The sequence below is a fragment of the Armigeres subalbatus genome, chromosome 3, assembly GCF_024139115.2.
Source record: "Armigeres subalbatus isolate Guangzhou_Male chromosome 3, GZ_Asu_2, whole genome shotgun sequence".
Lineage (NCBI taxonomy): Eukaryota > Metazoa > Arthropoda > Insecta > Diptera > Culicidae > Armigeres > Armigeres subalbatus.
In genome coordinates this window covers 137441809-137464621 of record NC_085141.1, presented here as the reverse complement: position 1 = coordinate 137464621, position 22813 = coordinate 137441809, and the positions used below count along the sequence as shown (strand labels likewise).

The following is a 22813-nucleotide window of genomic DNA, read 5'->3' as shown; positions in this document are numbered from 1 at the left end:
TAGGCCTTTGGTCAGAATATCATTCGAATTCTTTTCAGAAAAACAGACAGTTTCTGTTCAAAACCTTCAAACGGATTCTGTTCAGAATCTCAAACAGAGTCCTAAACGGACTCTATTCGAAATTTCAAACGAACTCCGAAAGGATTCTGTTGCAAATCTCAACCAGAATTCTGTTCAGAATCACAACCGGATTCTGTTTAAAATTCTGAACGGATTCTGTCCAGGGCACAATGGTCGAATTCGTCAAATTTCACGACATAAATCGATAACTCGAAAACCATCAGTGCTAGAGTTTTGACGTCTTCAGAAGATATGATCTACAAGAAAAGATCTATTTCTGGTGTAAGCTGCCATTAGGGTGGCCCCTTTGTGATTTTTTGGAAATGTATTTTTTTAATCTTTTGAGTTAGGGGATCATATTATTCTACAAAATTGTAGAGAATTTAATTCTAAGCATTTTTGCTTAATAAACATTTATTTTATCTCATATAGGTAATGTTTTATGACAAAATTACTAAATTTAGATAGAGTGGTCTCGAAAAAAATAGTTTTTAGCTTCCACTTTCATCAATTCAAAATAATTTCAAAAACAGTCTTAGCATTGCTTTACGGTCTTTGGATAGCGCATCTTTTGATTACATAAGATGGTTGACAGCTTAATTTTCAAGCATATGAAATCGTAAAATTTGACGAATCCGATCATTGTTGCAGAGTCACGAACGGATCCATTTCAGAATCTTGAACGCCTTGTGTTTAGAATCCCAAACGAATTCTGTTTCGAATTCCACGCGGTTTTTTTTAGAATCTCGAACGAATTTTGCTCAGATGCTGCTCCGAATCCAAATAGTTTTCTCAGAACCCCTTCGTTATTTTCTACGACAAGTTATGGTGAACAATAAACCAAGTGATAAGTGAGAAGCGAAAAGTGAAAAAAGAAGAATGAAGAAAGAGGAAGGAAGCAAGGAGAAGGAAGAAGGAAGAAGGAGGAAGGAAGAAAAAGAAAGCAAGGAGAAGGAATAAGGTTGAATAAAGAATAAATAATGAAGAAAGAAGAATGAAGAATTACGAATGAAGAATAAAGAATAAATGAAGTGAGAAACGAGAAATAAATAGTGTGAAGTGATTGGTGAGAAGTGAGATGTGATAAATGATTGTGATAAATGATATGTGATGAATAAGAAGTGATAAGTGAGAACTGAGAGGTGATAATGAAAAATGAACACGGAAGAAAAAAGGAGGGAAAAAACAATGAAAAAATAAATAGGAGTAAAGAAGAATGAAAAATGAAAAATGGAGATGAATAATGAAGATGAAGAATGAAGATGAAGAATGAAGAATGAAGAATGAAGAATGATGGAATGAAGGAATGAAGGAATGAAGGAATTAAGGAATGAAGGAATGGAGGAATGAAGGAATGAAGGAATGAAAGAATGAAGGAATGAAAGAATAAAGGAATGAAGAAATGAAGGAATGAAGAAATGAAGGAATGAAGAAATGAAGGAATGAAGGAATAAAGGAATGAAGGAATGAAAAAATGAAGAAATGAAGGAATGAAGGAATGAAGAATGAAATGAAAAATGAAGATGAAGAATGAAGGATGAAGAATAAAGAATGATGAATGATGAATGATGAATGATGAATGGTGAATGAAGAATGGAGAAAAAATGAAAAGAAAAGAAAAAAAGAAATAAGAAAAAATAAAGAAGAAGCAAAAAGGAAGAATTAAGGAGGAACATGGAAGAAGAAGGAAGGCAGCAGAAGAAAGAAGGAAATAGGAGGAAAAGAAAGGAAGAAGAAAAAGGTAGGAAGAAGGAAGATGAAAGAAGAACTAAGGGAGAAAAAAGAAAGAAGAAAAAATAACCAGAAATGTAGATGAAAGAAAGAAGACCAAAGTAGATTGAAGAAGGAAGGAGAAAGAACGAGAAAGGAAGAAGGAGAAATGAAAAATTAAGATGGAAGGAACGAAGGAATCAAGGAGAAGGAACATGGAAAAAGCAGGAAGATGTCAGAATAACGAAGGAATAAAGAAGAATGCTCATGCAGAAAAAATGAATAACGAAGAATAAAGAGGGAAGCAAGGAAAATGAAGAACGAAATTGAAAGAAGGGATAAGATTTTTTTTATTTATCATTTCAATATTCATTTATCATTTCTCGTCAATCTTATTTCACATCCCACTTCTCACTTTTCTTACTTCGTTGTTCTCATTTCTTACTTTTTATTTCTTATTTCTCATTCTCAATTCACATTATCATTTCTTAGTTCTCAGTTACCAGTTCTCGGTTCTTAGTTCCAGTTTTCGGTTCTCAGTTCTTAGCTCTCTGTTCTCAGTGATTTTTTCTCAGTTTTCAGCTTTTAGTCCTCAGTTCCTAGTTCCCAGTTCCCAGTTCCCACTTCTCACTTCTCACCAGAGCTTAAAATATTCAACTTTATGAAGCTACTTCAGTCCGATTTCCGACAATATCGCATACCTATTTAAATCATAGAATTACATAGTCAGACTAGGGGTTTTGGCCACCTTAGTGCCTAATTTGGTCAAGTTTATCGATCAGTTTCCACATCGAAGAAGCATAAGAGATATATATCCCGTTACAGCTAATAAAATCCTCGATAATTGCTTTATTTTCAGAGTTTTGCGAGAAACTGGTGAAATTAGAAACATGGCCAAAACTGGTGCAGTTACCCTACTACTTCATTGACTCGCTCATTCAAATTTCACTGAGAGTGCTTACTATGTGCAGCAAAATCATAATTAGCCATGTTTATATTGATGTTTACCGCTGAAAGTGCCTCACGGTTGAAAATCGGAATCAGTACTGTGATACATTCAGTTACTCATTTGAAACGTGTTTAGCTATGAAATAGTGTATTAATTTGTTAAATGTACATACATATTCAATGACCAATATTTAATCGAATATTGACATCCCGTAGCCGACTATGAATGTGTCTGGAAATGAGCTGCTAAGTGACCAGGTGAAGACAACGTGCACTACGCAAAGTTGAGAAACCTACCGCAAGACTGCAAGTGCAAACTTTTGGAAACTTATAATAAGTTGTGGTTGTGGACGTCGGCATATCCTAAAGAATGGATCAAGAGTGATCCGAATTTTTAAAGGAAGTGGAGATAAAACGAACCCAATGAACTATCGGCCAATATATCTGTAGCAAAAGTTTTCGAAAAAATGGTGAACAATAGATTAGTGTATGTTTTAGAAACCAGACAGTTATTATACAAATACCAGTTCGGATTAAGGAAGGCTAAATCTACCACACATCATTTGGTAGACCTAGAAGGAATTATTTGAGAATATCTTGGAAAAAATCAATATGCACAAGCTGTTTTCTTGGACATCTCAAAAGCGTACGACACCACATAGAGAAGGCTTATTATAGAAAAACTACAGTTGTGGAAAATCAGTGGACGTCTTCTAAGGTTCATTGAGCAGTCACTGGAGTGCAGAACCTTCCGCGTACTACACACTCAGTTTTTAATTCTGCAGCTCGGCAAAAATCCGCACAGCCGTCTGCCCAGCAAAATAAAAACTGATATCCCGGCAAAAATTACGTTTGTTAGCTGATTTTCGGCAAATTATTTGCTGATTTTCAGCAATTTTGACAGGAATCTCGGCAAAAAACATGTTTGCTGGGGCACGGCTGTGCGAAACTCGGTAAAAGTTCAACATTTTGCTGATATCCCGGTAAAAAAAATTAAGTGTGTAGTAAATTAATCACTTTCGAACGAGAAAAGGATGGAGAATGGATTGTGCCAGGGGTCTGTGTTGAGTGTTACATTGTTTTTAGTCGCCATAAACACCATTATGGAATATCTACCGGTAGAAGTAAAATGTTTTATTTATGCAGATGATGTTGTGATCATTTTTGGAAATTGAAGAAGTACTCCAAATAACTTTGAATGCTGTGGACGATTGGCAACAGAAAACGGGATTTAGGGTTTCTGCTGAGAATTGTGTTACAGTGACTTTTAAATCGGAAAAATCGAGAAGAACTGCAAAAGTGAGTACAAAGCAAATTTTTTTTTTGTAATATCACATCAGATTTGATGCACATCATCGCCGTCGTAAATCGCATGTATTATTACATCTGTTTTTACGGAAATTCCAGAATTGCCTTAGAAATCCTTCAGGAGTTCATCCGACAATTCACCCTAGACTTCTTCCCAAAATTCCTCCAGCAGATTCTACGGAAAGTTCTTCAGATTCTACTACGAAAATTTCTCTAAAAACTACTTCGGAATTTCCTTAAGGAGTTCTTCCACAATTCCTCCAGGATTTCCTACAGAAATTCCTTCGAAAATACCTCAAAGAATTACTACGAAAAATCCTTCAGTAGCTTCTACGGAAATTCCTTCAAGAGTTTCTTCGGAAATTCCTCCAAAAATTATCCACGAATTTCTCAGGAAAATTCGGCAGGAACTCCCCCGGAAATTCCTTCAAGAATTTCTCCAGAAATTCCTCCAGGAGATCTCCCTCGGAAACTCTTCAAGAGTTTTTTTTCCCGAAAATTCCGCCAGGATTTCCTCCAGAAGGTCCTTCAAGAATTATTCCAGGAGCTCCTCTTGAAAATCTTTCACAAATTTCTTCAGAAATTCAAAATTTCTTCCAAATTTTAATACAATTTTTTCTCCAGGTGTTCCTTTGGAAATTCCTGAAGAAGTTCCTTCTGGAATACCTCAATAAATCCTCCAGAGACTCGTCTACAAATTCCTCCATAAGTTTGTTGGGATGGTTCTCAAAGAATTCATCCAGAAATCCTCCTTCAGAAATTCTTCCAAAATTCCAGAAATTCCTCCGGAAATACCTTCAGGAGTTCTCCAGGAATTTCCTCCAGCAGCTTCAGCAGAAATTTCACTATGCGTTCTTCCGAAAATTCCGCCAGATGTTTGTTCGGAAAGTTCTAAGTTCCTCTAAAATTCATTAAAGTTTTATTTTTGGAAAGTCCTCCAAGAGTTTCTCCGAAAATTCCTTCCGAAATTCCTCCAGTATTACTCCATGAATTTCTTCGGAAAATCTTTCAGCAACTCCTACATGTGCTCCTTCGGAAATTTCTCCAGAGAAACTCACAGGGTTTCCTCCGGAAGCTCAAGAAATATTTTCGGAAATTCTTCCATGAGTTCCTATAGAAGGTCCTTAAAGAATTACTTAAGCTTCTTCAAAAAAAAAATCAAAGTTTCGCCTTGGAGAATCTTCTTAATTTAGGCAAAAAACACATTAATAAAGTTAAAATTAATTTAGGCATTTGAAATTAAATAATTAAAAATTAAAATTATAAATTAAGATTATAAAAATTAAGAAATCGTTTTTTTTAATATAAATTTAAGAATTTAAATTTCCTAATCCACAAAAAAAAATTTTTTTTTTAAAATTTTGTTCTAAAAATTTCAAATTATAAAAAAAAATACAGTGTTGACCCGATTTTGTCACTCCCCGATTTTGTCTACCCCCGATTTTATCACGTTTTCGATTTTATCACGTCCCGATTTTGTCACGTTTTCGACCCGATTTTGTCACCCCAAAAAATTTTGTCATTCTTTTTATTTTCGTAAATAATACCAAAAACAACATTGATTTTCATGAAATAACTTTCACCGCCTGTAGATTATTACGAACGACTTTTGGGTACCTGGGAAATATTCTGTAAGCAATTTCGACGAGAAATAACGGTACCGTTCACGCATTTGTCCTTTCCAAGGCATAAAATGATTCATATTTGTGGAATGAATTAAAAAAAATGAAAATATTTTTTTTCCAATTTTGTCACATACCCTGTTTTATCACCCCAAAATTCACCAGGGGGGTGATAAAATCGGGATATTACTGTATCATGAATTCCAAGTTACACACTCAGATCGTGACAATCTCAATCAGCCTCCGCGCCCATTTATAAGATTTTAAGATTTTAAGATTTTAGGATTTTAAGATTTTAAGATTTTAAGATTTTAAGATTTTAAGATTTTAAGATTTTAAGATTTTAAGATTTCAAGATTTTAAGATTTTAAGATTTTAAGATTTTAAGATTTCAAGATTTTAGGATTTTAAGATTTTAAGATTTCAAAATTTCAAGATTTTAAGATTTTGAGATTTTAAGATTTCAAGATTTTAAGATTATAAGATTTTAAGATTTTGAGATTTCAAGATTTTAAGATTTTAAGATTTTAAGATTTCAAGATTTTAGGATTTCAAGATTTCAAAATTTCAAGATTTCAAGATTTTAAGATTTTGAGATTTTAAGATTTTGAGATTTTAAGATTTTGAGATTTTAAGATTTTGAGATTTTAAGATTTATGTTTTGAAAAAAATCAAAATTTCAAATATTCAATTTTTGTTTTTTTTTTAACTACATACGTCTTTGAAGACACGGCCATAAGATGCTGATCAGGCCGTAACTGCATTGTTAGACTTCTCGCATGTTACTATTGCATCGCCACTACTTCCGTTAATCCCATTCCGCCAGATTGCTCTTGTAACGGACTCCATCGAATAGTAGGTGGAAGCATGATCCTGACGGTTTTGTTCTAAAGCAAAATTTGCCTGCAACAAACGTTAATTTTTTTTTTCACCGTTCAGTACTGGTCGGGGTTTTCATTTTCGTCGATCACAAATTAAAACTTACCACAAATTAACTAATTTCAGCGGTACCTCAAGAAGTTTTGGAGAAACTTGAAGTGATACACAGCACAGGAATACGAGCAATAAGTGGAGCATTCAGATCAAGTCCATACTTTAATTACTCAAAAACATCTTTTTGATAGCTTTGAACAGTTATGCTCCCAGTGGTGTAATGAACTTCTCACAGTAAAATATATTCTAGTAAATTGTGCCTACTTGGAAGATGGAAGGGAAAAGGTTGGATTAGCATCAAGTATGAGGGAGATTTCAGCTGATGATCAGAATAGAATTGAAATGGTTTTGAATTATCTGAAAAATATTGGACTGTAACTATGAAAACTCCGCTAGACCTGAATAACAAAAGGTTAAAAGGTCTATAAACCAATAAAAAAAAGTAATAATCAAACCTCGTAGCCTGAAGCATTATTCAAGTTGGAACTAATCCATTGTCAAAAGTTCACTGCACAGTAACTTACAGGGTGCCTTGATATAAGTATCGATCGAAAACGAAGTGCAGTTCTCTGAATTGCTTTCTGGAGATAGGTTTTCAATGCCAATACCTCAATACCAATACCTTCAATATATTTATGGTGACCAGCGTAATACAATCTTCATAATAACAGAAAACTTAGCATAATTTTAAAAATGGTAATACGTGAGTAATATTTTCTTATGAATTGTATTGTTAGATTATGTTAGATGTATGAACGTTACTCGACCTTGTCTATATCATACTTTGAAAAAGTTATTCGTAGAAGTGCGAAATTAGGCAACCTTAGGACTAGATTCTCCCTGGAATTTTGTGCGTTCATGGTGAATTCGGAAGCATTGACCATCATTACCGCTATCACTTGCATCATGATCGATGAGGCTTCCTTCATAAATCCGGTAAAAGCTGGTTCCGTTCGTGTGAACAATCAACCGAATGTACGCACAAACATACACAAACACACACATAACAGATGGGCATGCAACGGCAACTTTTGTACGCTTTTAACAGCGTACATTCCACAATCGTGATAAAGCGATTGAGTAACAACACTATGCAAACCGGCAACATCATATGCACATGTATACCCGTCCATAGGTGAAACACATTCTGACAAAGCAGATAGCCTCAATTCGAATCGACCTGATCTGCCACATCTCCACCTTCTCTGCCACCGGGCTTTCCGGCAAAGTCCACTAGTGAACCAGAGAAGCCCGTCAGGCCGGTTGTTGTTGTTGTAGTTGTTTGAATTCAACAACACTAATTTAGAGAAACGGAATGACAAAATCCATCGAGAATCGGACCGGCCGACCGAGGCGAGACTTCGAAAAGGCAGCCACCACACCACGCTAATGAAAGTGAAAATATTTAAATAGATTAAACACGAGCTCATGCATACTGGCACACACACAGGCCATTATTATAGAGTCGGGTCGGGCTGTAGATATCTACAACTCTGCCCAGGTCCCAGAAGTGCGGGGCCATTTGTGTTGTTCTATCATCGCAACGTTCGCTTCGACGACGACGGCGAACAAAATGATAGGAGGTGCCCATACTAAATGCAAAGGAAACGAATTGACCTACTGATGGTGGCGATGGTTGATGCGGGTCGGGCCGATGGAGGTGGAGGGCGAGTTTTAGTCTAGGCTTGTGACTAGACTAGACGCACTATGCGGCCAAACCGAAACGATGGATGTGCGAGAGTACTTCCATCTGATCTGCCGGACCCGTCCCCGTATGGGTGCATATAGAAGACCGGCTGTAGTTCACCGGCTCAAGGCCGAACGTTATCTCTGGTGTTTGGCAGTCGCAGACTCATGGCGGTGGTGGACGACGAACATTCAAGCGTGGTGGATGATGCATAATCGAGTAGGCATCAGTAGAGGCAGCCTCTCCCCCCACCGCCCGGCCGCTTTTATGTAGGTATTTCGGAAGCCGAAGCACGGTCGAGGAGATAACGGATCTTTGGTGCTACGCAGCCTGAGCACAGGTGGACGGTACGCTATTATTTGTTATCTTTTGCTGCCTGAATGCGAATGTTCAAATCAGTTGCAAGGTGAAGAACGAAGTGACAGAGAGGTGGGGGCTTTATTGAATTGCTGAGTAGTTCACGGTCAGTTTTCAAACCCACTGATATATATATAGAAGAGATTTCTAACATGTAGAAAATGATTTACAAAACCAACTTAAGTAAAATGTAAACAAATGAATAGTTTTACCATTTCATATATTATTTTAGATACATTCATTGTATGCGTGGTTTAAACGCGAACAAAAGCTGTTTTGTAACATGAGACAATGATGCGTAGAACTAAAATGAAGCCTTTATGTAGTTTTATTCTCCATAAGAAGGCAATGAAATGTGCGTGATGTTCTGGTCTGCTCCAAATTAATTTTTACAGTTCTCGACAATACTACATAACAACCCGTCGGCTCATACTCGATACTCATTCCGGGCCGAAACAGAGGAAGGAGTACAGATCTGTGATGATGAAAAGCGCATCCAACCGAATGAGCACGTGATGAAGGGTCTATTCACTGTAGGTACTGCGGTGCCATGCACAATCACCTCCATTCAAAAAGAGAGTGAAAGAATGGTGCAGATTTCGGATGAATGGTGGGGACGGGGGAAAGGCACTGGAAGATGTTGAAAAGCACACGACCAGAAGAAGCTCTCGTTCCCATTCATGAAATAATGCCACATTGCTATCACCGGCAACGGCGTCGACGTCGTCGTTGAGGTAGCTGTACTACAAACCCCGCAACCAACGTCGCCGCCGCCGCCGTTGCCGTCATCATTCGCTGTGGGAAAATACACACACAGCACTCGTTCTACCGGGAAGGGGTTTGAGATTTTTTTTATGTTTATTTTATGAATAGCCTTTGCCTCCTTGCGCCGGTAAACTTTTGTACATGCTTACCACCCCAATCCCACATAGACTTCTTCCTCATTTTCTGACTCGTTATTTGTATATATATATCTACCTCCTCCTATATGTACCATTCGTATGTACACAAAACTGAACGGTTTCCGTGACATTGACCTACATCTATCGCCTTTTGTTGTGTCTGCAACTTGGCACTGAAGTCGACGACCTTGGGATTTAAACCGGTCATGATTCCATCTTCTAACATTTTCGCATTATTTCTCTTCCTTCGCAGGTCAGCAGAGTTTACCGATGCCGCCGCGCCCCTCCAGTAGTCACTCCCAAGTTCCAAATCAAGCACAGAATCAATTAGGTAGTAGTAGTAGTAATCTAGGTCACGGTAATCAATCACAGCAGCAGCAGCCACCCGATCATTCGAGGGTAGCATCACCGAATCGTCCACCTTCCGCTTCGTCAGCCGGAGGTCCCCAACAGCAGCAGCAGGGTCCACTGCCACCGCAAGCCGGAATGGCAGCGCAAGGATATCAGACGCAACCACCACACCCGCCGCACATGCACGGCGGCTACAAGATGGGACCAAGTCCCGGTGGGCCAGGTGCAGGTATGCCTGGTCCACAGCAAATGTCACCATATCCGCCACACAATCCTCAATCGCAGCAGTATTCACATTCGCAAGGAAGTTATTCTCCCCGGCCGCAGTACCCGGGAGGTTATGGCCCAACACCACCAGGTGGTCAACCGGGGCAACCACCACCACCCGGTCCGCCACCAAACAGTGTAGCCGGTGGCCCTGGTGGCTATCCGGGCCATCGAATGCCAAACCATGTCGGTGGACCTCCACCGCACTCTCAATATCCTCCACATCAACCGTATCAGCAAGGCTGGGGTCCACCGGGTCCCGGTCCACAGGGTCCCGGAGGTCACGTGAACAATCATCAGCAGCAACCAGGGAAGGGCATGCCCCCAACCGGTGTCCCGCCATCACCGCAATCGAATCAAGCACAGTCCCAACAGGGACCACCGACGGGAGGACCTCCGCAAAGCGGATCTCCACGCCCTCTCAACTATCTTAAGCAGCATCTGCAACACAAGGGCGGCTACGGTGGTGCCCCTAGTCCCACACCGCCCCAAGGCTACGGTAACGGTCCCGGTATGCACCCGCCGATGGGTCCACCGCACCACATGGGCCCGCCAATGGGGCCCACCAGCATGGGACCCCCGTCGGGTACTCCTCCGAACCAGCAGGGACCACCGGGCCCGCCGGGAGGACCACCCCAGCAGCAGCACACACCGCCACAGAGCGGACCCAACAGTCATCCGGACGGGTCGCTACCACCACAGCCACCCCATCCGGAATCGGGCCCGCTCGGACAGGATAACGGCGGGTTGCCACATCCAGTTACCTCACTCGTTACAACGGGACCTGATGGCGCTCCTCTCGATGAAGCCAGTCAGCAGAGTACCTTATCCAATACCTCAGTAGGTGAGTAGCTGTTTTCAATTATTTATTTTATCCTAAGTGTGCAACGCAGGTAGAAATATTTAGATGTTAGTTCTGTTCACCGTTATGTATCCTAATGATTGTACCATAAATCAAATCCAAAATTATCAATTGCAGAGATTAATGTAGTGCTAATGTCACATTACGTGTTGTGTCAGAATTTTCCATGAGCACGTTATATACGTTGGAGCCATTAATTTTCAAAGGCGTAAAGTAGTAACCACTGCTTTCTCTGAAATTGAAGCAAGTCAGGAATTAGAACGCATTATTCTATTACAAGACGAGATAAAGGGTAAAAATAAATCAATTTCTGCTTTAAACTAAAATGTCCTTTCTTCACATAAACAGCTTCTAGACATAAAACTAAAAGATCTCAAAATATAAAAAAAAAATTAGGCACTCACAACACGTCTCAAGTTTAACCTATTAACATTTCCCACTAAGTTTAGTTGTGGACTCGAAGTAACATTCTTACAGGAGACCGATATCTACTAATCAAGACTTGATTTGAAATAGCTAATAAACGAAATTAATATAAACTCTCTAATTACTGGCATCGCTTTCCATAACTGAGGCATTATCTACTGGCGACTTTCCACAGCCTTTGCCTGGGCACTTTTCAAGCCATGTTACAAGTTATACTTTTGTGTAAAATTCTCCAATTTTGAACACAATCATTTACGGTTTCACTGTATACATCGTTCTGAAATAGCAATAACACACCAACATTTTCATCAGGACTTGGTAGGCCCGAAGGCTGCTTTTATCATCTTTTTTCGAGGCTGTAACTGCCGTGAATCGCATATCTGTCCCATCTTTGCTGGGTTTCTTATTCATATGGAACAAATATGCGATTCACGGCAGTGTACGATCGTGCAGAAAATGGAATGTTTTTAAATTAGTGATCTTATTAGCATTTCCACAGGTATTATTAATTGATTGTGCGAAATCGTTATTGGACGCTCCTCCCTTTCATGCTTGTTCAAAACAAATAGCTTGATAAGAGCTGAGATATTTTTAAGATCAACCTTTTTTTTTGTTTCTTGGATTTAATAGATGTTTCTTCATGAATTCCATAAGCCTCTATAACCTGCAAATGTTTCAATAGTTAGGAAATGAAGATTACCAATTAACTACAAGAACGAACTTTTTAAAGACGTCTCGGACACCCATAGTGTTATTGTTATATACCAATCGACTCAGCTCGACGAGCTGAGCAAATGTCTGTCTGTCTGTGTGATGTTTTTTTTTTTCTTCCTAAGCAATGGAGGGGGAATCTGCTCAACAGACATTCTGGGTGACTCGCTTATTTAGAAAAACACCATGGTATCGTGCCAGCGCCGGCTTTCCACACCCTATGTCCTCGGAAGGTGGGAAGAGTCGACTTCGCGCCTGCTTCCCTCTGCACGACTGGTATCAAGAATGATGATGCCGCGTGCACCCCAAATTGACTTCTCTGCGATAGGGCCTATTCGCCAACACACAGAGGAACTTGCCGACGTGGTACCTACGCCTGCCCCAGCCTTGACGAGGACCCCTTTCCGTCCTTGGGCTCGGAACCCGCCCGGTTGACCGACGCCTCGCAAGCGACTATACCATGTTGTTCTTCGCGCGGCCACTTGTTCGATAAAAGGATCGAGTTCGACCACAGGGTCCCGGTATGACCCATGAAGCCGACTCCGAACCCTTGGACCACCTCTTATTTGCGCCTGAACTAGCCATTCCTCGAGTCCACGCGCCATCTTCTGTGCAGCTCCGAGACGATTTGGACGATAGCCGATAAAACGGCGTTCCAGCCAACTTCATCTTTACAAATCCTCCGGAATAGGTTGTCCGAGGTAGTGTACAGACCACATGTGGCAAGCATGTGGTCACGCATTGTGCGAAAACGCGGGCACACGAACAACACGTGTTCCGCCGTTTCATCTAAACCTGCGCACACCGGACACTCGGGAATGGCCTGTAAGGACCTGGGTCAGGTGGAAAGTGATTTCCCCATGGCGCCTCTTGACCCACGTACCTATCTCCGGTATCAACCTATGTGTCCATCTACCCTTAGTGGAACTGTCCCACACACGCTGCCATTTGACCATTGAGGCCAGCCTGACAGTCCTACAGATGCCTCTCGTGCCTCGCATTTCGAAGCACTTTATGTCTTCACCAATAACGATGTCAATAGGCATCATACCGGTGGTGACGCAAAGTGCATCGTACGCGCTCGCAACTCTTAGGCACATGAGCCTATACGTACTTTCTAACTTCGTTCTGTAGCAGTTAATACGCAGGGCCGTGCCCCAAGCTGGCCCCCCATACCTCAGTATTGACAGAACGACACTAGCCAGCTGGCATAAACCGCAGAGCTATTGGACATCATCCGGGACAATGCCACTATAGCTGTGGAGGCACGCTTGCAGGCGTAATTGACGTGGCTATCAAAGCAAGGTGAGCTTATCGTCGATCATTACCCCCAGTTTGATGGAGCGTTCAGAGGTGACCGCGCAGTTGCCTGCCCTTATCACCGCTTGTTGCTCCGACTTTCGGTTGTTAACAACAACCACCTCAGTCTTGTGGTGAGCCAGTTCTAACTTTCTGGAACTCATCCACTCCTCAACAATTGCGATCGAGTGGGCTGCAGTCAACTCCACCTCTTCGATCGATTCGCCGTAGACCTCCAGCGTAATATCGTCAGCGAAGCCGACAACCGACAAGATAGCGTCTACGGTTTACTTACCCTTTCGGAAGCCATGAGCCAACTGGTTACTCGATAGACCATCCGCACCCTCCGTGCATATCAACAACCTGTTGAGGATGATCTACTCGAACACCTTTTCCTCCGTATCAAGCAGGCATATTGGTCTATATGCCGACGGATGCCCCGGTGGTTTTCCCGCCTTTGGCAATAGGACCAAGCTCTACCTTTTCCATGCTTCAGGGAAGACTCCCTCGTCCTCTTCTGTGCGTGCTCGCTGCATCCGCCTCCTTGTTCGTAGGCAGGTGCGGCACAGTTTCGCAATTGCTTGAACCCACCAGTAAGCCGATGGCCTCCCATTCCTAGGGTGGACTTTCCTAGGCATGGTGGCATCGCATGCACGCGAGAGTACTGTTACCAGCTGCTCGCCGCTCATACCGAGAGTATTGTGCTCGCGGCGGAGCGCTTCCTTAAACACCTCGTCGTCAAAGTATGATGCCTTCCACATACGAGGGCTAGGCCCCCTCCTTTCTTCCGTCCGCTGAATGCTGGTCGTATAGTCGATATTATAGCGAACCGCCAGGTGGTCGCTGTGAGTGTAGTCATCATCTACCCTCCAGTTCGAACTACTCGTTTGGCCAGGGCTCCAAAACGTAACGTCGATAATCGACTCGCCCCGTTCCAGCTGTAGGTACTTTTGGTACCGACATTAGCCAAGTCCACATCTAATATGGCCAGTGATTCCAGCAGGATCTGTCCACGTTGATTCGTGGATCGGCATCATCAAGTCCCCGCTATCACCACCGGCCTACGCCACATCAAGTTATCCGTCAAACTATCTAGCTTACGACCGACTTCTGCAGCTGCAGAAGAAGACCCCGTTGACTTTGGCAATGTCGAGGCCCTCGTGTGTCGAAGACGCCAACTCTTGGACGGGGTATTTCCCCGTTGTCCATATCGCCGCCATTTTAGACCCATCGGTGACCCAATTACCGTTCCTGGCGGGTACCCGGTAAGGATCTGCTATGATGGCAATATCCGTCCCCATTCAGCAACTGTCTGACATAGCAGTTGCTGGGCTGCATCACAGTGGTTCAGGTTTAGCTGCGTTACCAGCACTGTGATTTTGCAGCACTCTTAAACGCTGGGCACTTCGAACCCCCCATGGGGTGCTTGCTGTTCGCAGCTTTGCTGGAACAAATCAAACAGTTGGGAGGGTTCGTGCAGCATTGTGCCTTTTGTCCCTCCAATCCGCAGCGTTGACAGAGCTTGCTTCTGTCAGGGCCTTTGCAGTCCCATTGTGCCCCGGTTCCACACACTTGAAGCAAACTTCGGGTTGTTCGTGTATGCTCACAGGGCTCATCGACCATCCCACCTTGACGCTCCCTAACTTGACTACCTTGGAAGCGTCCGCTGCAGATAGCCGAACCAATGCTACCTGTGTCCCTGCCGGACTTTTCCGTAGCCGAACGGCTGCGGTAGGCGTCTCCACTTCACACTGTCGCCGCAGTGCCGTGACGAGCTCTTCGACTTCGGTGATCTCGTCCAGGTCTTCAACCCTTAGATTCACCTCCGTCGTGAGTGCCCTCACCTTGACCGTCTCGCCTAGGACTTCCTCCGCCAACTTCTTGTAGACGGTGCCCTTTTGCGAGACGCCCCGCTTCAGCTCGAGGATCATCTCGCCCATCCGGGTACGTCTTATTCGACGTACGTCGGCGCCGAGTTCACCGAGCTTGACGTTACTCCTCATCGCCTTCAAGACGTCCGAGTACTTAGTATAGTCCGTCTTGATGAGTAGGGCATCGCCCCTGGAGCGATTGGCACCTACCCTAGACTTCTTGTTACCCTCATTCGCATGGGCCTTCTTTTCGGTCCTTGACGTCTTCGGTTTCCTCTTGTTCTTGACGTCCAGGAGGCGTCATCCCCCTCTATTTCCCTGGTCTGGTGCGGCTGAGAGCTCTCAACCTGCCGTAAACCCCTACCACCGTCTTTCCTGGGTGGACGGACCTTTCCAGGTCCTCCCTCCCCCGGTTTTGGAGGTACCTGGCCGGGATTCAGCTTCCCAGCCCCAATACCCTTGTTCGGGGTAGTAACCCTCCACGTTTTGGAGCGGCCCCCAGGGAGCTCATCCCCTGGAGACTGTCTCCCCATCTTCGTGTCTGCTCCGTTGGAGCAGTCACCCCCGACGTGCCCGCGAATACTTGAGCCTCAGTCTGGGTAGATTTTGTTACCACCGTCTTCGCTGGCACGCCCTTGGTCTATTCGACCTTGCCCGAGTCCGCGAATTCTTGGGCCTCAGTCTGGGTAGATCTTGACTTAACAGATTTCACGGGTTCGCACTTGGCACTTGTTTGACTTTCGAAGTTCCAGCAAGCTCCCCTTGAGGTCCTTGCTGATATTATGCTTCGATGACGCAAAGTCGATGATGGCGTCCAGCTGTTCCGTCGACACCTCGAAGGCCGAAAGCCCATCGCGTTTGCGGTTCATCGCCCTCATAAGCCATGGGCCGTCCATAACCACTACCGGCGTAGCCGGGAAGAAGATTAAGTGACCCACGCTGGCGCTGCGCACCGAGCTGCTGTGTGTATGTGTGTGCACAAAAGCTAAGAAAAACATTAGACAACTTTTCATATAGTAATCCCGATTCATATAGTAAACCGATTTTCTCGCAACAAGTTGCATTCGAAAGGTGGTAAAGCCCAATTGATCACTATTAAATTTAATAACGATCAAACGTTGTGTTTAAAAGTTATTAAGAAAACGGTACATTGAACTTTATTTGCGCCATATAAGGTTGGTGTCTTGGATAAATGCGAGAAAGGCAGTATCACTACTCGGTGAATCAAGTTGTTTTTTTTTTGTAGTAAAGAACTATGGTCAATAGCATAAAAATTCATGCTATAAATGGCTTATAGTCTATGCCAGAGCTTCCCAAACCCATTTAGTAAAATTTTATATGTCTCGCGACCCACCTATGAAAAAATGCATTTTACCAAGTAGCATTAAGCATTATTTGAATCAGAATGACATCTGTTTCGACTTCTTCCACATAAAAAATATTCACGTTTTCTTACATGTGCAAATGCAAAAAATGACGAACATGGTATTGTTTGTCAAAATGTTAGCGTTTTTATTTTACTTCATTAAGGGGACAGCTTTTAGGCATTAATGTTCAAATAAAATAACGTGGTAATGGATATTTAAAATAAAATGCGGTTTGAACTTAAAATTATGTTCCTGAAAAAAAAATATCAAGAGGTTCGGCATTCGAGCTGCAATTAATATTTGTTCTGCGCGACCCACCAACAATCCGCTCGCGACCCCCTGGGGGTCGGGACCCACAGTTTGGGAAACCATGGTCTATGCAGATAACGACGTTTTTTAGGTGTTATCATATGAAATAGAAATAAAATGCGTAAACTTTAACATCAACATACTCTTTATCATGTCATAAATCTCGTAATTTGAATAGGCTATTACAAAATATAATAAGTTATATTTGATTTTTTTTTCAAATTCAATGAATGATTCTATGGTACAAACACTATGATATGCATATGGATGTGACTCAAAACAAAATTTTCAAACGTTATTTCAACCAACTTCTTCCCCTCTTTATCCCCACCAATTCCAGCTTCCGGTGAAGATCCGCAGTGCTCGACGCCGAAATCGCGCAAAGGCGACCTCTACAACCAAAGTCACCTGACTAGCACGCCGACGACCGCCTCGCCCGGACCGCACAATCAGCACGAAGACTTCGAGATGAACTCGCCCACATCCTGGCCCCGGCCGCCAGCTAGTCCAGTGAGTATAGTAACGGCCAGCGCCAGACCACCAGGGGTCCATAGCAGCAGCAGTAGCAGCCGCGCCCAGCGTGCCGCCGCCAGTACCAAACATAGTCCTAGTAGCGCTAGACGGTTGATTCCGCACTCGTCGTCACAGCCGGCACCACAGTGTCCGTACCGTACCTCGCGCTCCCCCCCGGTTGCGTCGCCGCTAATGATGCCGTCCACGTCCTCCGCGGCGTCGGCCTCGGCAGCGGCTGCGGCAGCCCTTGTCGCCGCGTACTGGTACTCCTACTCCTCCTATACCACGCCGCCCACGTCCGCGCTGTCGTCGGCCGTCGATCAGACGACGACGATGCTGATGACGCGCCGGCCGCCGTCGGTTGCCAGTCGTAGAAATGTAGATACAATCTCTTCTCACTTTCTCTCTCTCTAGATTTGTCCTGTTGTTGACGCCTAGACCCGATGAGTTCTTATTTACTCCAAAATCCCAACTTTTTGTGTATTGCTTTTCGTTTTGTTCTCAGCAATCAAATGATTAGTAATTCCTAAACTCCGTGAAACAAAAATCAATGAATCTAATTACAAGTCGATTTCAGTTCAACCTTATTTTTGGCGACACACTCCTCCATCATCCTGCCGTATTAGGTGATTCGGTCATTTCAGATTGCATTGATAAAGAGTGCAGTTTATTTTTAGTCGCAACTGTTATTAGCCTTTGTTTTCCTACTTGCCTCAATAGGGAATAAGAACTAAAGCTTTTGCTCTTTTACTTCTTCTATTTCGTTCTTTCCACAGGTATTTAACAGCCACGTTCCTCCCGCGGAGACTCCTTTTAGATCAACTAAGGTTAATATAAATTTTGTACTGGTATTTGGTTACTTATTTTGGTAGTACCTAGCGATAGTCATTCATTTGTTTTAAGACGTTTCATTTCCTTGGTTTGATGTAGCTTCATAACAATTCCATTTTCATAATTTATTTCGATACACTAAACGCATCGGTGTGGATTTTTCCGTTTGATTACTTCAACTGTTTTGGATCACATCTAAACTAGAGGTTTTTATTATCCAATTTCACAGAAATCCGACAGCTTAAACAAGTTATACGACATGGATGACAAGCCGGAGCGAAGGCCCTGGCTGGACAAGTTGCTGGCTTTTATGGAGGAGCGGCGAACGCCCATCACGGCGTGCCCCACGATCTCGAAGACACCCCTGGATTTGTACAAGCTGTACATCTTAACACAGGAGCGCGGCGGTTTTCTTGAGGTGTGTAAGGTGAGTTTGTCTATCTAGACTAACAGTACTAACAGCTGGGTAGTGGGTCTTTTCCGTATTCATGTGGGTTGAAATGGCAACGTCGGTCCAAGCTCTATCCGGATCCGGGCGTTGCCGAAGGGTTTCCTCGTGCAAACAACTAGAATTTCTTTACTCCTCCAATCGTCACTATAAAGGTTACCAAGAGCAAAACGTGGAAGGACATCGCTGGGTTGCTCGGCATCGGTGCTAGCAGCAGCGCCGCTTACACGCTACGAAAGCACTACACCAAGAATCTGCTACCGTTCGAGTGCAAGTTCGACCGTGGCGGCATCGACCCGGCCCCTATCATTGCCCAGGTCGAAGCCGGTTCGAAGAAGAAGTCGAACAAAACGGCTTCGGTCCCTTCTCCGGGTACGTTACACTTACCGATATCACAGCCTCCTCTCGACGCTGACCCTATTTTCCCATCTCCCAAAGGATCGTCCAACTCGCAAGACTCATTCCCAGCACCCGGCAGTAGTAGCGCCTCAATGGACGGATATGGTGCCTATCCGGGTGGAGCTGCAGCCGGCGGATATCCACCCGGCGTCAATCCGGAATATGCGCAGCAGGGTCAGCAATCGGGCCCGGGACAGCAGCCGCCAACTGGTGCGCCCGGTCAGCAACCCCCAGCACAGCAGAATCTACAACGACCCCCGTCGCAGCAAAGTGGAACACAATCTCCTCATCCAGGTGAGCGCCGAAAGATTAGTTTTTCTATGTGTACAGGTCGCTTATTCATGATTGTTACATACCAATATCACATCTTCTACTAGTTTTTAAGGTAGATTTGGGTCGTACTTAACAAACCATACTAACCCCAAGATCGTAGAATTATAAGGCCAATGCGGCAAGCGTGTCAGATATGCGTGGTGTGTGTGTCATGCTTTCTACATTCGAGTGTGCTTTCATAATTCTTGACTGGGAGCTAAAATTAGTTGCAAAAAAAAGCGAACATGCTTGGAGACTGTTTTTGATAGGATGCTACGTGCATACGTATCTGAGATGATATGAGAGCGCTCCAAACATGTGTGCATTCGTTACTCTTCAATAATTCTATTGCATGCAGAATTACGAATAGTTTTTTGAAATTATTTTTCAATATATGAAAAATGAATAAAAAAAAACTATTCAATAAGAGTGTTTATAAATATAAATTCCTTATAATTATTTAAATTGTAATACTGATGACATATGATGGTGCTCATACCAACGGTTTCAAACAATATTGGCACAACTCAAACTCGGCAGGTTCTTAGAAATGGCATTGAAAGGTTTAACATAAAAAAGAAACTGATATATTTCTTTTATTATTCCATTGATTCACAGTCGAAATTTGACAAATAATAAAATATATTAATTGATTTTTTATCCAAATGATCTACATAAATACCACACTTTCAAAATTGTTGTAACTGTCATTATAAGTATTGAAAAAATTGAGTTGTTCCAGTATTAAACAAAATCGAAATATCAATCAAAAGCAAATTCATTTGTTTGTAAATAATCATGGTCCCTCATTGCTGTAATTAACCTTTGCATCCCCAACCTATTTTGCGCACCCATATTTTGATGATGGTTTTGCTCTATCATTCAAATTTTGACCGATTTGTTTGAAATTTTCAGACACCAACCGAAAATTATCATAGTTTTAGAGGGTCATTGGTTCAACGGTTTTGGATTTATACGGAATTCCAGTGGGGTCTGTTGGGTGACCATTTAGGACATTTTTGGCTTTTTTTGTTTGTTAATCGTAAAAACATTGTCTTTCCACACCCGTATCATGGAGAACACTTATTTGCTATGCCTCTGAACAAATTTGAAATCATGATGGTCAGTTTTGAGTATTCTGAAACCGATCCCGGGGCTCTTGTTGGGGACATATATCCGAACTACCTCAAATGGATCATAAGCTATATCAATCTTTGTCAAAGATCAAATGAAACTAATCTCAGAGTTCTACTATCAATTTTGACCCCTTTGGGACACCCGGAACGAATTCCGTAGACGCTGTGGAAGTTTTGAATCCGGTTAAAAAAAAGGCATTACACATATCAAACTTCATGATTCTCCACGAATAAAAAATGTTGTACGCAGTTGCGACATTCCAAAATCAGATAGTGAGAAATAAAAGCTTATTTTTGCCTCTGATCTTTTCTTGAACCTTGTTGATCAGTTTTGGTTACCCGGAACTGATTCCGGGGCACCAACTGGGGACATATATCTGGATACTTCCAAGCTATATCAATCGTCAACATTTTTTCCGCAATACAGAAGGAGTAATGATCGTTTGACAGAAGTCATTCGACCGACATTCATTGGCCAAATAACACGTTACGTTGAAAATCACCCAGCCGAATTCCATTTAGCTGAAAAGGTTAATAGACTTAAAACTAATTAGTCGAATAATACGATCGGCCAAGTAAGTTATTTAACTGAAGAAGCAATTTAGCCGAACAAGACAGATGGAAAGTGAATGGTGAGAAATGAGCAGGTGGAAGACAGATGTTAGAAGTGAGAAATGAGCTGTCTCATGTTTCAATTCTGCGTTTTCACTTCTGATTTCACACTGTGAGAAATCAGAAAAGAGAAATTGAGAGCAAGATATGATCAGTGAGATGTGATAAATGAGAAGTGAGAAATGCTAGAAATAAGTCTCACATCCCACTTCTTACTACATTTCTTACATTTCCAGCTCACATCTTACTTCCCTAGATGCTCACTTCTTATTTTTACCTCTTACTCCTCATTTCTAGACCAACATTTGAAAAGGGCGTAACAGCCAAAATGTATTCCTTCTGATTCCTCGTCTACATATATTTCTATATAAGGTGACAAAGAATCAGAAGGAATATTTTTTTGCTGTTACGCCCTTTTCAAATGTTGGTCTAGATTTGTTCGATTAGATTAGTTCAGATTACTTCTCATTTGTTCGGAATTATATCACAATGAAAGAGATATTCTCAACTATTCGGTGAAACGGCATAGTCAACAAGACCAAATCGTCCACATGTCCACACGAACAACTCCTCTTATTGCATTAATTCAAACAAAGGGCAAACTGTATCAGCACATTATTGCCGCAAAGTTCTAGAACCAAAGTATGTTTTGCTGTTGTCCCCTAGGTCATGACCAAAATGTTACTTACACCCCTAACCCCTTACACCCCTGCTTCTAACCCCCTCGATTGTCACAGTTTATTGTGTTCAGTTTACTCTGCTCTATATGAGTTTGCATCATTCGCAATGTGTTTGTTTTTATCTGTTCTGGTTAATAGACATATTTGGTCGAATGTTTGTTCTAGGTCATAAAATGTACAGCCATATGAATTGTTCGGTCATCTGACATATATGGACTAATAGCATTTTCGGCGGTAAATCTTGTGACCTGTTCGGCAAAACGACCTTGTCGACTGTAGGACCATATCCGCATTTTATTTAATTGAATTACCAAATTCGACCAAATGACCTATACGACAAAGTTTCATTTTTGACCGAACAACCTGATCGGCGAAAGGACATTTTCGGCCTTATGACTTGTTTGGCTAGAGATCGTGTGCTGTCAAACGATAATGTGAAGGTTTTCGGACTTTCACAAAAAATCGGAAGCTTGGAAGTTAGATTAAAAATTATTTACTAACAGTAAGTATGGTAGTTGATTGCCTACAAAACCAACACGCATGTTTGATTGCGTGAACGAATCGCCAATAAGAAAGGGTTCTCGGCTCGATTAATTAACCGAAGGGTGGCATGACTTCACAGTTCGACGGATGATAGGGCAGGCCGAAGACGAAACTGGCAGACGAATGACGCGGCGGCACGTGCTGACCGACGACGAAAATCGGGTCGTTGGATGGAGATGGCCGACGGATGTCGTTTCTCGCTGGAAATCGTCTGTGGTTCATTCCGCGAAGGCTCTTCCGGTTTACTTGTGAATGGCCCTACGTATAGCGTGGACGGGCCAACGGATATCGAAGCTCTCCGGATCGACCGGTGGATGACACGATTTGCCGAAATGGCCGATTGGTATGA

The 22813-nt window shown here is 42.5% G+C and overlaps 1 protein-coding gene across 4 annotated transcripts in view; it reads left to right on the top strand.

The window, feature by feature from the left end:
- LOC134221373 (trithorax group protein osa) overlaps positions 1 to 22813 on the top strand; it is a 535812-nt gene that overhangs the window by 488546 nt on the left and 24453 nt on the right. For 3 of the 4 annotated variants that reach the window (XM_062700566.1, XM_062700564.1, XM_062700567.1), the window contains 6 exons: positions 9781 to 10989; positions 17331 to 17500; positions 18280 to 18330; positions 18564 to 18752; positions 18938 to 19154; positions 19221 to 19475. In XM_062700566.1, the coding sequence (XP_062556550.1) occupies positions 9781 to 10989; positions 17331 to 17500; positions 18280 to 18330; positions 18564 to 18752; positions 18938 to 19154; positions 19221 to 19475 (2091 nt within the window). Of the gene's footprint in view, positions 1 to 9780; positions 10990 to 17330; positions 17501 to 18279; positions 18331 to 18563; positions 18753 to 18937; positions 19476 to 22813 lie in introns of all 4 variants that reach the window. The other variant, XM_062700565.1, reaches the window with a different exon arrangement.